At 43.5% G+C, this 12,460-nt stretch overlaps 1 protein-coding gene across 2 annotated transcripts in view; it reads right to left on the bottom strand.

Moving 5' to 3' along the window:
* MGAT4A (alpha-1,3-mannosyl-glycoprotein 4-beta-N-acetylglucosaminyltransferase A) overlaps positions 1-12,460 on the bottom strand; it is a 98,103-nt gene that overhangs the window by 44,607 nt on the left and 41,036 nt on the right. For both annotated transcript variants that reach the window (XM_081100664.1, XM_081100665.1), the window contains 2 exons: positions 5,021-5,188; positions 2,887-3,027 (listed from right to left, as the gene is read on the bottom strand). In XM_081100664.1, the coding sequence (XP_080956790.1) occupies positions 2,887-3,027; positions 5,021-5,188 (309 nt within the window). The remainder of the gene's footprint in view (positions 1-2,886; positions 3,028-5,020; positions 5,189-12,460) is intronic.

Below are 12,460 nucleotides of genomic sequence, written 5' to 3'. Positions count from 1 at the left end.
GGACACTTATTTTCTGGACCTCTGACACCCAAAACTGTAAGGTCATAAACTTGTATTGTATTAAGTCACTGGGTTTGTGGTAATTTGTTATAGTAGAAATACAAAGCAAATACACCCATCTTTAGCAGGGAACTACATATTCTACTGATCTCAGTTCAAATGTATTTTTAAAAACTTCCCCATAGTCCTTAATTAAATCAAATGCCCTTTATGTACATTCTCAAAGCATCCTTTATGTCACCAATTAAAGCTGTAACTATGCAACTGTTTATATAATTGATTATTTAACTAATGCATTCTCCTTTGAATTGAAGTTCCACAAGATTAGGAACCTCATCTAATTTTGTGTACCAAAGTGCCTGGCTAAGTGCCTGGCACACAGCAGGTGCTCATGGATTTTTTATTTCAGCAATTACGTGAAGAATGGCCTGCTGTCCTCTACCAACCAATAATGCCATTCTGGCATTTATTATCATCAGTTATGAGTTTTATAATCATCAGTTATGAGTTGAGCTCTTTCTTCCCTCTAAAAATATATTATTTTTGGCCCCAGCCGAGTAGCTCAGTTGTTTAGAGTGTCATCCCAATATACCAAGGTTGTGGGTTTGATTCCCAGTCAGGGCACATACAATGAATGCATAAATAAGTGGAACAACAAATTGATATCTCTATCTCTATCTCTCTCCCTATTCCTCTCTCTAAAATTAATCAATAAATAAAAATTAAGTATATAATTTTTAAACTATATTATAATTACAAATTCATTTCCTTGAGTATTAAGTCACTCATGACGTCAATTTTCCTAACTACTTGGAAACCCTAGTTGTACAGATGGCCTTCACCCCCCTGTACTTGCTTGGTCTGTGTACTGCAGCCGCCTCTGCAAATGCTGTGGGAGGACTGACTGTGCGGGGTGGGCTGGCAGTTTTTCCTTCTGGATGTGAGAATTCTAGAGGAGGAGCAGCTGCCTGGAGCACTATTCTCCCCCTTCAGCCTTTGAAAGGCTTAGCTTAGCTGGTCTGAGTATTGTTCCTTAATCAGTCTGACCCCTGAAGAATGGGATTTTTAGCAAGACGCAGTATTTCTTCGATCTAAAAAACATAAGTTCTTAATATAAAGTCCCTAACTAGGTTTTTGGTTTCCACAAAATCCCAGAAGTTACATACAAATTTACTTTTTCTATGTGCATTTTTAAAGTAAGAGTCTTGACAGCTTTCCTAGGCTATCCAAAGGGTTCTGTGACTCTAAAAGTGTTAAGAACTATTGCCTAAGCCAGAGGGAAGATTTTTTTTTTTAAGTAAATGTGAGGACTTTCTTATTTTTCTTTGAGTTGTCTTTTTTTCTATTTCCCAAAAATGGTGTCAGCTTGATAAGAATGTTAACTAGCGCTAGCCGGTTTAGCTCAGTGGATAGAGCGTCGGCCTGTGGACCAAAGGGTCCCAGGTTTGATCCCGGTCAAGTGCACGTGCCTTGGTTGCAGGCTCCTTGGGCCTGGTCGGAGGCAACCAATTGATGTGTTTCTCTCACATCGATGTTTCTGTCTTTCCCTCTCTCTTCCACTCTCCCTAAAAAATCAATGGAAAAATATCCTCGGGTGAGGATTAACAAAAAAAAAACAAAAACAAAAACAAAGAATGTTAACTACAGGAAAGCTGATTGACCAAGATTTCATTTTATTTAAGATGGATAAAGTTATAAGCAAATGGGATGGAGTAAGTATCTTCAAAAGGAACAGAATGTCACATTCATAAAATAAAAACAGACTACTATAAAACAATATATTTGTGATTCTACAGTTTTAAATGACTTTTAAAACACTTGTACTTTCCTTCAGTATTTTTATTAATAATGATTAATGAAGTCTAAACCAACAAATTCACTCAATGGCTTACGGCATCTACCTAAACAGTGATTACTAAAGGGAGAGAATACAATATCAACTTCAGAAATAATGATCAATGTTCTAAGAAAATACTTTTGAGCAGAGGTCCTCAAACTTTTTAAACAGGGGGCCAGTTCACTGTCCCTCAGACTTTCCACACATGCACACTGCGGGCACGGGACGAGTCGGCTGCTAAGCAGGACAGGCAGCGGCGGCAAAAACACCCGGCGGGCCGGATAAATGTTTTCGGAGGGCCGCATGTGGCACACTGGCCGTAGTTTGAGGACCCCTGCTTTTGAGTATGCTACACATCTCGTTTGTCTTTGTTTATCTAGCACCTTCTAAAAAATATTTCTTAAATTATAAATATTTAATAAAATCATAAGCTGAACACACTCTTTTAAGAGCTCTCAGCTCCTCTGGAAGACAGCAGCCTGCCTCTGCAAATGTTGTGGGAAGGTCAGGATATGGATTAATTTTAATATTCAAAATAAAAAATGACAAAGACTTTACCATAGCCGGTTTGGTTCAATGGTTAGAGTCTTGGGTTTGATTCCAGTCAAGAGCACACGTACCTAGGTTGCAGGCTCCATCCCCAACCCTGGTCGGGGTGCATGCAAGAGGCAACCAATCCATGTGTCTGACATCAATGTTTCTCTCTCTGTCTCTACCCCTGCCTTCTATTCTCTCTAAAAATCAATGGGGAAAAACGTCCTTGGGTGAGGATTAACAACCACAAAAAGACAAAGATTTAAACATTTTTCTGCCTAGAGATGGAGCTTGAACTAGATTTCTCACAATCCTTTTCAGCTCTACTAATCTGGTCTATGGAGAAAAATGTCCAACTCCACTCAACATGAACTTTAGAATGAGTCCTAAGTTACTATGCACAGAAAAATAATTTTTACCCTTTGACCTGCCAAACTTCTAATAGACAATGTAATACTCCAATACATAAATTAAGACGAGCAGTACAACCACAATAAGAAACGAAATATACATACCTCCTGTTCTTCCATTACCAATCTGCACAGCAGGTTGAAGGCTTCCTTCATTTTGCAATAAATGAGGCAAATGATAATAAATACTTGGCACGTGGAGAGATTTTTTGCCTGTTAACTCCTTTAATAGCTTTAAGGTATTATCTGAAACACAGAAGTATAATTATTGCACAAGACACCTTACCTATAGATGTTGCAGTTTTTACAAATATAGCAGTAAAATTTATGAAAACTAGAACTAAAGAATTTTATTTCCTAATTTCATACTTTGGTGAATGGGATCTCCATTTGAAGTGAAAAAGATGCTTTTGCAATACAATTAAATAATGATACTAAATTCTGGTGAAAATGTGATAAATGTTTCAGCTATTCAGAAAAACATCAAAAACCCTGAAACACCTCTGCCGTTATTCAATAACTTCCCTTTTAGGAATTTAAGTTTTATGCATTCTGTGAATATATAGTGATTATCTATTTTGTTGCAGCCACTGTGCTGTGTTGTTAAAAATCAATGGTCAGCCCTAGCTGGTTTGGCTCACTGGATGGAGCGTTGGCCTGCATACTGAAAGGTCCCAGGTTCGATTCTGGTCAAGGGCATGTACCTGGGTTGCGGGCACATCCCCAGCAGGAGGTGTGCAAGAGGCAGCTGATCGATGTTTCTCTCTCATCATTGTTTCTAGCTCTCTATCCCTCTCCCTTCCTCTCTGTAAAAAATCAATAAAATCTATATTTAAAAAAAAATCAAGTCATCAAAACATAGATCTTGTTTTTAAGAAAGGCATAACCTAATGAAAATAACTTAAGAGCTACCAGAAGTGTGATTGATTTATATGCAAAGATGTTTATCACAGAGCTATAAACTGGGGCAGAAAAACCACTCAGAAAAGTCTACTTGCCTAATTATTAAAAAACGTTTAATATATTACAGTAAATGATTAGCTGACAAGTTATACAGCCATTAGAAATGGTATTTTTTGGAGAATATTCAATGACATAGTAAATTCTAATACATAATTTCAAGAGTAAAAATCAGGCTATAACACATAATAACAATTTTGAAGAAAAATATTCGTAAAAAAAGACTAGACAGAAACAAAAATATGTTAACTGAAATCATTTGGCAGAAAGCTTATGGATGATTTATTTTTATTATCTGTACCATTCCATACTTTCACTTATTTTTAATAGTATTATTTTTTTAATCCTTACCCACAGACATGCTTAGAGAGAAGAAGGAAGGGAGGGAGAGAGAGACTGATGTGAGACAGAAACATCAATTGGTTGCCTTCTGTATGTGCCCCGAACAGGGATCGAACTTTGCAACCCAGGTATGTGCCTTGACCAGGTATCGAACCTGCAACCACTCAGTACACAGGATGACATTCAACCAACTGAGCCACTCTGGCTGGGTTACTATTCCATAATTTTAAATGTTACTGTGCCATAATACAATTTCATAATCAGAAGGGAAAACAACTAAGTATGAAATTTATAAATAAGGTAAGGTAGTGAATCTTAAGACAAGGGGAATTAATGGTAAAGGATTAGAACAGATTATGCTAAATGAAAAGTACAATAATCTTGAAATAATATGTAAATTTAAAGCAACGGATACACATATATCAATTTGATTATTAGAATAAGAATGGTACAGAAACAGAGAGATGACTGGCGCTCATCATATTCTAACCAGAAGTTCTCAAGAGAAAAAAGTCAAATATCTCTAAAAGTACCCATTATAAAACTTAACATTTTTTTCTTGTAAGTCAGATCTAAGAGCATGAATTGCTTCAAAGAGCTCAAGATTCTCCAGAGTCCATCTGAGGCCCATACAAATCACAACATAAAAATGTATGAATGCAAAGTTAAATTTTTATCTCATTTTGAATATGATTTTAAAAACATAAAAACACTATTATCAATGAAACTTGTACAACTGAAATTTAACCCATTATTACTCTCTTAAATTAGTAAAAACTATAATTTACCATAATAGGAAATTCTCTGTGATGATTTCTCTCTCTCTGAAAAGGGTAATAAATGTTGGCTGATAAGCTACTCTACAACTTTCAAATAAAATATTTCACATAACCCTCTGAAAATAATCTTCTTATAAAACTAAAAATATAACTTGTACCTGAAAATGTATTCAGTGTGTCCTTACTTCCATTTGTCTCTGCTCCTACACGCCTGAACTGCTGTACAATGGCACTTAATTCAGAAGAGCGCTGTGAGATTCTGTGTTCAGCTATCCGAAGACGTTCTTTCAAAGCAAGAAATTCTCGTTGATAAGCAATCAGTTTTTCTAGAAGCAAACCCAAAAGTTATTAGTGTATTTCTAAAAAAAAATAACAAATAACAGAACTGAAAATAAAAAGGATCCCTGATGAGTTATATAACAAAGCACCATTAAGTATGCTCTTAGTATCTGTCAGAATATGAGTACTTTAGAAATTAAAAATTAAGGAGAAAAAGAAGTTTTTAAAATTAACACTTCAAGGATAATACTAACATCCTTTCTCAAAAGGCACAAACAACTGTAAAGAGGGAAAAAGACAGGGATGAGGCACTGAAACTAATGATAATACATCTAACTAGAAGCCCAGTGCACGGATTCGTGCACTGCCAGGGTCCCTCAGCCTGGCCTGCAGGGATCGGGCCAAAACCGGCTCTCCAACATCCCCCGAGGGGTGCCGGATTGCAAGAGGGCGGTTCTCGGGTGATGCACCCTGGAATTGGGCTCCCTCCTCTCTGGTTCCAGGTGCATCACCTGAGAACTGCAGCTGCCAAGTCAGCACAGCTCAGCAGCTCCTGAGTTGAGCATCTGCCCCCTGGTGGTCAGTGCACATCATAGCTACCAGTCGGAAGGTCAAATGGTTGGCCAGTTGCTTAGGCTTTTATATATGTAGATGACATAATGAATATAACCACTTATATAGCATAATTATTAATTTCCAAGGTTAAATGTTTCCTCTGTACTTCCTATTCTGCAAAGATTTCCCTAGGCCAGACTTTGGCCACATTCCTGATCCCTAAAAACTTAATCAGGTAAATGTAAGATGATCCTAGTTGAAACCCATTCATTTTATTTTATTTTTATTTTTTATCTCTAGCTGGCTGGCTTTGCTCTTGTCTAGTTCAATATATTATCACTAGGGGCCCGGTGCACGAAATTCGTGCACTGGGTGTGTGTGTGGGGGGGGGGGGAGAGTGTCCCTCAGTCCAGCCTGCCCCCTCTCACATACTGGGAGCCCTCAGGCGTTGACCCCCGTCACCCTCCGATCGCCTGATCGGCCCCTTGCCCAGGCCTGATGCCTCCGCCAGAGGTGTCAGGCTTGGACAGGGGACCCCCATCTCCCCCCAATCACTGGCTCTGGCCCCCACCCAAGCCTGAGGCCTCTGGCCCAGGAATCATGCCTGGGCAGGGGACCCCCATCTCCCTCTGATCGCTTGCTCCACCCCCGCCCAAGCCTGACGCCTCTGACCCAGGCTTCAGGCCTGGGCAAGGGGACCATCAGATCCCCCCAATCCCCGGCTCCGCCCCCCACCCAGGCCTGATGCCTCGGCCAGAGGAGTTGACCCTCATCACCCTCTGATCACCAATCACCAGATCGGCCCCTTGACCAGGCCTGAGGCCTCCGGCAGAGGTGTCAGGCCTGGGCAGGGGACCCCCAGCTCCCCGCGGTTGCAGGCTCCGCCCCTGCCCAGGCCTAACGCCTCTGGCCGAGGCGTCCGGCCCGGGCAGCGGGGACCTGCAGTGGCAGCAGGGGGCGCCGCGATCGTGGGCTTCGCTTTAGGCCCAGGCAAGGGACCCCTAGCTCCTGGGACTGCCAGCTTCGACCGTGCCCAGCTCCCACCGCTGGCTCCACCCCTACTTCCTGCTATCACTGGCCAGGGCGGCAAAGGCGCCTGATTCTCCGATCATGGCTGGGGGGCAGGGCAAAGGCAGCCCCAGGGCCGCCTTTGCCCTGCCCCCCAGCTCTTAGCTCCCCCCCTGGGTTTCAGATCACTGTCAGTGGCAGGGGGCTTCTTCCTGCTTTCCCTTTCGCCTCCCTGCATTGTGCCTACATATGCAAATTAGCTGCCATCTTGTTGGCAGTTAACTGCCAATCTTAGTTGACAGTTAACTGCCAATCTTAGTTGGCAGTTAATTTGCATATAGCCCTGATTAGCCAATGAAAAAGGTATCGCCGTACGCCAATTACCATTTTTCTCTTTTATTAGTGTAGATAATAGTCTTTTTTAAAGAAATCTTTATTGTTGAAATACACTAATCTTCAATACACTATCATAATAGTTATAGTCTTTTTTTAAAAAATATTTATTGAAAGCATTACTTATGTCCCCTGTTTTCTCTCACTGACCCTTATAGCCTGCCCCCACACCCTACTCCAGGCCTCCACCACCCTATTGCCTGTGTCCATATATGCAGACAAGTTCTATCATTGATCATTTCCCACCCACCCACTCCTGCCTTCTCTCTGAGATTCAACAGTCTTATTCCATGCTTCTGTGTCTCTTTTGATCTTATGTCATGCTTCTGATCTATTCTGTTCAACAGTTTATTTTGTTCCCTAGATTCCACAAATAAGTGAGATGATGTGATACAGTGGGCACTGCCTTCACTTACAAGTGTCCCGACTAACGAGTTTTTCGAGATACGAGTCGTCTCTCGGCCGATTTTTTGCTTTGAGTTGTGAGCTAAAATTCAGGTTATGAGCCAGCTTCAGATACCCCACCGCTAGATGGCGCAGCGAACGTCACAGTGAACGCCACAACATCAGCCCAGCATCACGTGTCTCACTCGTTCACTTTAAGATTTGACATACGAGTAATGTGAGTTACGAGCTCCGTCATGGAACGAATTAAACTCGTAAGTCAAGGCCCCACTGTACTTGTCTTTCTCTGACTGGCTTATTTCACATAGGATAATACTCTCCAGTTCTCTCCATGCTGTCTCAAAGGGTAAGAGGTCCTTCTTTTTTATTGCTACATATACCATGGTATAAATGTACCACAGCTTTTCTACCCACTCATTTACTGATGGGCACTTGGGCTGTTTCCAGACCTTAGCTATTACAAATTGTACTGCTATGAAGATAGGGGTGCATACATTCTTTCTAATTGGTGTTGCGGGTTTCTTAGGATATATTCCTAGAAGTGGGATCACTGGCTCAAATGGCAGTTCCATATTTAATTTTTTTATGAAACGCCATACTGTTTTTCATAATGGCTGCACCAGTCTGCATTCCCACCAGCAGTTTACTAGGGTTCCCTTTTCTCCACATCCTCTCCAGCACTTGTCATTTGTTGATTTGTTGATGGTAGCCATTCTGACAGATGTGAGGTGATACCGCATTATCATTTTATTTTGCACTAGAAGCCCGGCGCACAAAATTCGTGTCGGGGAGGGAGGTGTCCCTCAGCCCAGCCTGCACCCTCTCGCAATCCGGGACCACTGGCTCCTAACTGCTCACCTGCCTGCCTGATCTCCTCTAACCACTCTGCCTGCCTGCATAATATCCCCTCACCACTCACCTGCCAGACTGATCACCCCCAGCGGCATCTGCCTCGGCCCCTGCCGTGGCAGCTTCATCCAGAAGGACATCCGGAAGGTTGTTTGGCTGTCCAGTCTAATTAGCATATTATGCTTTTATTATTATAGATAGGTGACTTTGAGCCTTTTTTCATATGTCTCTTGGCCATCTGTATGTTCTCTTTGGAGAAGTGTCCACATAGGTCCTTTGCCCATTTTTTTAAATTGGATTATTCATCTTCATTTTGTTAAGTTGTAAGAGTTCCTTATATATTTCAGAAATTAATACTTTATCAGATGTATCATTGCCAAATATGTTCTCCCATACAGTGGATTCCCTTTTCATTTTGTTGATGGTTTCTTTTGCTGTGCAAAAAGTTTTTATTTTATAGTCCCATTTGTTCATTTTCTCCTTAGTTTCCTTTGCCCTAGGAGATGTATCCACAAACACATAGCTATGAAAGATGTCTGAGATTTTGCTGCCTATGGTTTCTTCTGGGATTTTTATGGTTTCACGTCTTACATTTAAGTCTTTTATCAATTTTGAGTTTATTTTTGTGTATGGTGTAAGTTGGTAGTCTAATTTCATTTTTGTGCATGTACCTGTCCAAATTTCCCAACACCATTTACTTAAGTCACTGTCTTAAGTCCATTGTATACCCTTGCCTCCTTTATCAAATATTGATTGAGCATAATGGCTTGGGGTGATTTCTGGGGTCTCTGATCTGTTCCATTGATATATATGTCTGTTCTTATGACAGTATCAGGCTGTTTTGATTACAATGACTTTGTAGTATAATGTCGTATCTGGTATTGTGATCCCCCCAACTTTGTTCTTCTTTCTCAATATTGCTGAAGCTTTTTGGTACCCATATAAATTTTTGGAGTATTTGTTCTAGATTTGTGAAATATACTGTTGGTAATTTAATAGGGACTGCATTGAATCTATAAATTGCTTCGAGTAATATGGACATTTAAATGTTAATTCTACCAATCCATGAACACAGTATATTCTTCCACTTGTTTATATCTTCCTCTATCTCTTTTTATCATCATGTAGTTTTCCGAGTACAACTCTTTTACCTCCTTGGTAAAGTTTATTATTAGGTATCTTAATTTTGTTGTTGCTATGGCAAGTAGGATTGTTTGTTTAGTTTCTGTTTCTGAGCATTCATTACTGGTGTATAAAAATGCCATCTATTTCTGGGTGTTAACTTTATATCCCTCTCGCAATCCAGAACCGCTGACTCCTAACCACTCACCTGCCTGCCTGCCTGATTGCCCCTAACCACTCTACCTGTCTGCCTGATCGTCCCTAACTGCTCTCCCCTGCCAGCCTGATCGCCCCTAACTGCCTCTGCCTCGGCCCCCGCCACCATGGCTTTGTCCGGAAGGATGACCGGAAGATGTGCAGTTGACCCGGTCTAATCAGCATATTACCCTTTTATTAGTATAGATTAGTCAGCTGAGACAGTCATAACAACACATCATAAATTTGTGTGGCTTAAACAACAGAAATGTATTTTTCTAACAGTTCTGAAGGCTGGAATTTGGGGTCAGGGTACCAGCATAGCATCATCCCATACACCAGAAAGTGGTGGATCAATTGCCTGTGAGGGCACATGCCCAGGTTGTAGATTCAATACCCAGTCCAGTGAGTGCAGGAAACAATGGAAAAATGTTTCTCTCTCTCTCTCTCCCTTCTTCTGAGATCAATTAAACGGAACCATCCTATCCTATATAATAAAGAGGTAATATGCAAATAGACCAGTGATGGCAAACCTATGACATGCGTGTCAGAGGTGACACGCGAACTCATTTTTTTGGTTGATTTTTCTTTGTTAAATGGCATTTAAATATATAACATAAATATCAAAAATGTAAGTCTTTGTTTTACTAGGGTTGCAAATATCAAAAAATTTCTATATGTGACACAGCACCAGAGTTAAGTTAGGGTTTTTCAAAATGCTGACACGCCGAGCTCAAAAGGTTCGCCATCACTGGAACAGACTATCACGCCCTCACAAGATGACGGCGCCCACCGCAGGGGCGGCCTGGCTGCTCTGCGCATCTGGCACTGGTGTCCCCTCAGCCCTGCCGTGGGCCTCAGGTCCTCCCACACCCCCACTGACTGAGGCTCAGCAAGCAGGGCCAGCCGAGGCAGGCAAACCTCAGATGGCAGCTGTCCAGCTGCCCAGGGCCGGCCCGAGGTGCAGGCAAGCCTTGGATGGTGGCTGCCCAGCCACCCAGGGCCGGCCCGAGACTCAGGTAACCAGGGCTGACTGAGGTTTGTGCTGCTGGCAGTGGTAGCAGCAGAAGTGAGTTGGGGGCGTTGCCTCCCACCCCTGCGGGCTCCCAGACTATGAGTGGGGGCAGGCCAGGCTGAGGGACGCCCCCCTCCAGTGCATGAATTTTCATGCACCGGGCCTCTAGTAAATAAATAATGTTCTCTAAGTATGGTTTTAACAGGAAAGACATTAGTGATCTATGAAGTGAAAAACTCGTTATAACACATGTATACAGCATGACCCCATTTAAAAAAATATTTATTGATTTCAGAGGAAGGGAGAAGGATAGAAACATCAATGATGAGAATCATTGATCAGCTGCCTCCTGCATGCCCCTACTGAGGATCAAGCCCGAAATTTGACCAGGAATCATATCGTGACCTCCTGGTTCATAGATCAATGCTCACCCACTGAACCCCACCAACTGGGCCCCATTTTTATCAATACCAGGCACATGAGGTACATTGGCAAGATCTCACTCCTAGATGAAAGTCTGAAATTGGCCAAACTCCTTTGCAGCGAGGTTCCTGGATAAGAATTCGTTTCTGCCGATTGGATGCGCTTGCACAATATTTTGAAGGCAGAAGTGGGGCAGAGGCATCTTCCTTCAGTTCAGGCTGTTTGCTGCTGGTGATCATGTTTGCAGAGATGTGGAGGTTTTCTGCAGCAGAATCCAGGCTGTGCACAGACAGCTGTGGCAGAGGCAGTGCCCAGTGGCCTGTCTTGTGGGAGCTGGAAGGCACTTGCAGGGGCAGCAGTTTCCTGATCCCCGGGTCACAGCTGTGCAGAGTGTCCTAGAAGTCAGTGTGGCTGAGGGGCAGCCCCTCCCGCTGGGCAGGGAGTCTTTGCTGGGGGCCCAGCCTAGCACCCACTCCCCCAGCTCCCGGTGATTTCCCAAGCACCAGCTCCCTGTGCTAAAGTCTTTCCTGCCTAAAATAGCAAAGCTCTAAAACCTTTTGGATCCCCTACTTCCAACGAAGACAATGCTGCACAGGGTCAGGCCTGAGAAGCGGGTGAGGTGCTGCAGAAGCTCCCTCCTTTGAGTCTCAGCTTCCTCTCCTGTAAAACTGAGATCACAGATCATCTGTTCACAGTTACTGAAGACCGTGGCAGCTGTGTTTCCCAAAGATGGACACAACATTTCCCATCCTTCCTGTGGCCTTGCCACTTTCCATCACGTCCTCTCTCTTGAAGTGGGGCTGACCTCTGAATTCCAAGGTCAAGGCCAAAAAGGCACAGGGCTGCAGCGCCCCCCCTCCCCCAGGGTTTCCAGCTCCGGCCCTGCCCACGCTGCGTGGGGCCTTGTCCTCCTGGCTCGCTTCCCCTCCCCTCTGCGGCCCAGCACCTCACTGCATATCATGGCCCACCTGCTGGTGCTGCTGTGCCCAGCGGGTAAGGTAAGAGCCCAGGTCGGGCCTCGCACCTCCTGGCTCCTGTGTGCTGCTGTCCCCTGTGCCTCACAGCCCCTATTCCTGCCGCTGTTCCGACCAGGGCCAGACGCCCAGGTGCTGTGCGCAGTCCATGGGGTCTGCTGTGGCCACCAGGAAAGCCTTCCCACCCCATCCCCAACTCCAGCGCTCTGATCCCAGTCCACTTCCGCCAAAGGAGAGCTTTGCCAACGCAGCTGCCCAAGGCGGAGACGGAGCAACTACAAGGTCCTCAACCCCAAATTTCTGCCAGCCAAGGCGGTTGGCTGGCTGGCCCCGCCCTGGTCGGGGTGTTGGGGGCTATCCAGCCCGGATCAGGCTGGCTG

This window comes from Myotis nattereri (genome assembly GCF_964212035.1).
Source record: "Myotis nattereri genome assembly, chromosome: 10".
In the NCBI taxonomy this organism is placed as follows: domain Eukaryota; kingdom Metazoa; phylum Chordata; class Mammalia; order Chiroptera; family Vespertilionidae; genus Myotis; species Myotis nattereri.
The sequence above is the reverse complement of the archived record's forward strand: the minus strand, read 5'-3'. Positions and strand labels throughout refer to the sequence as shown.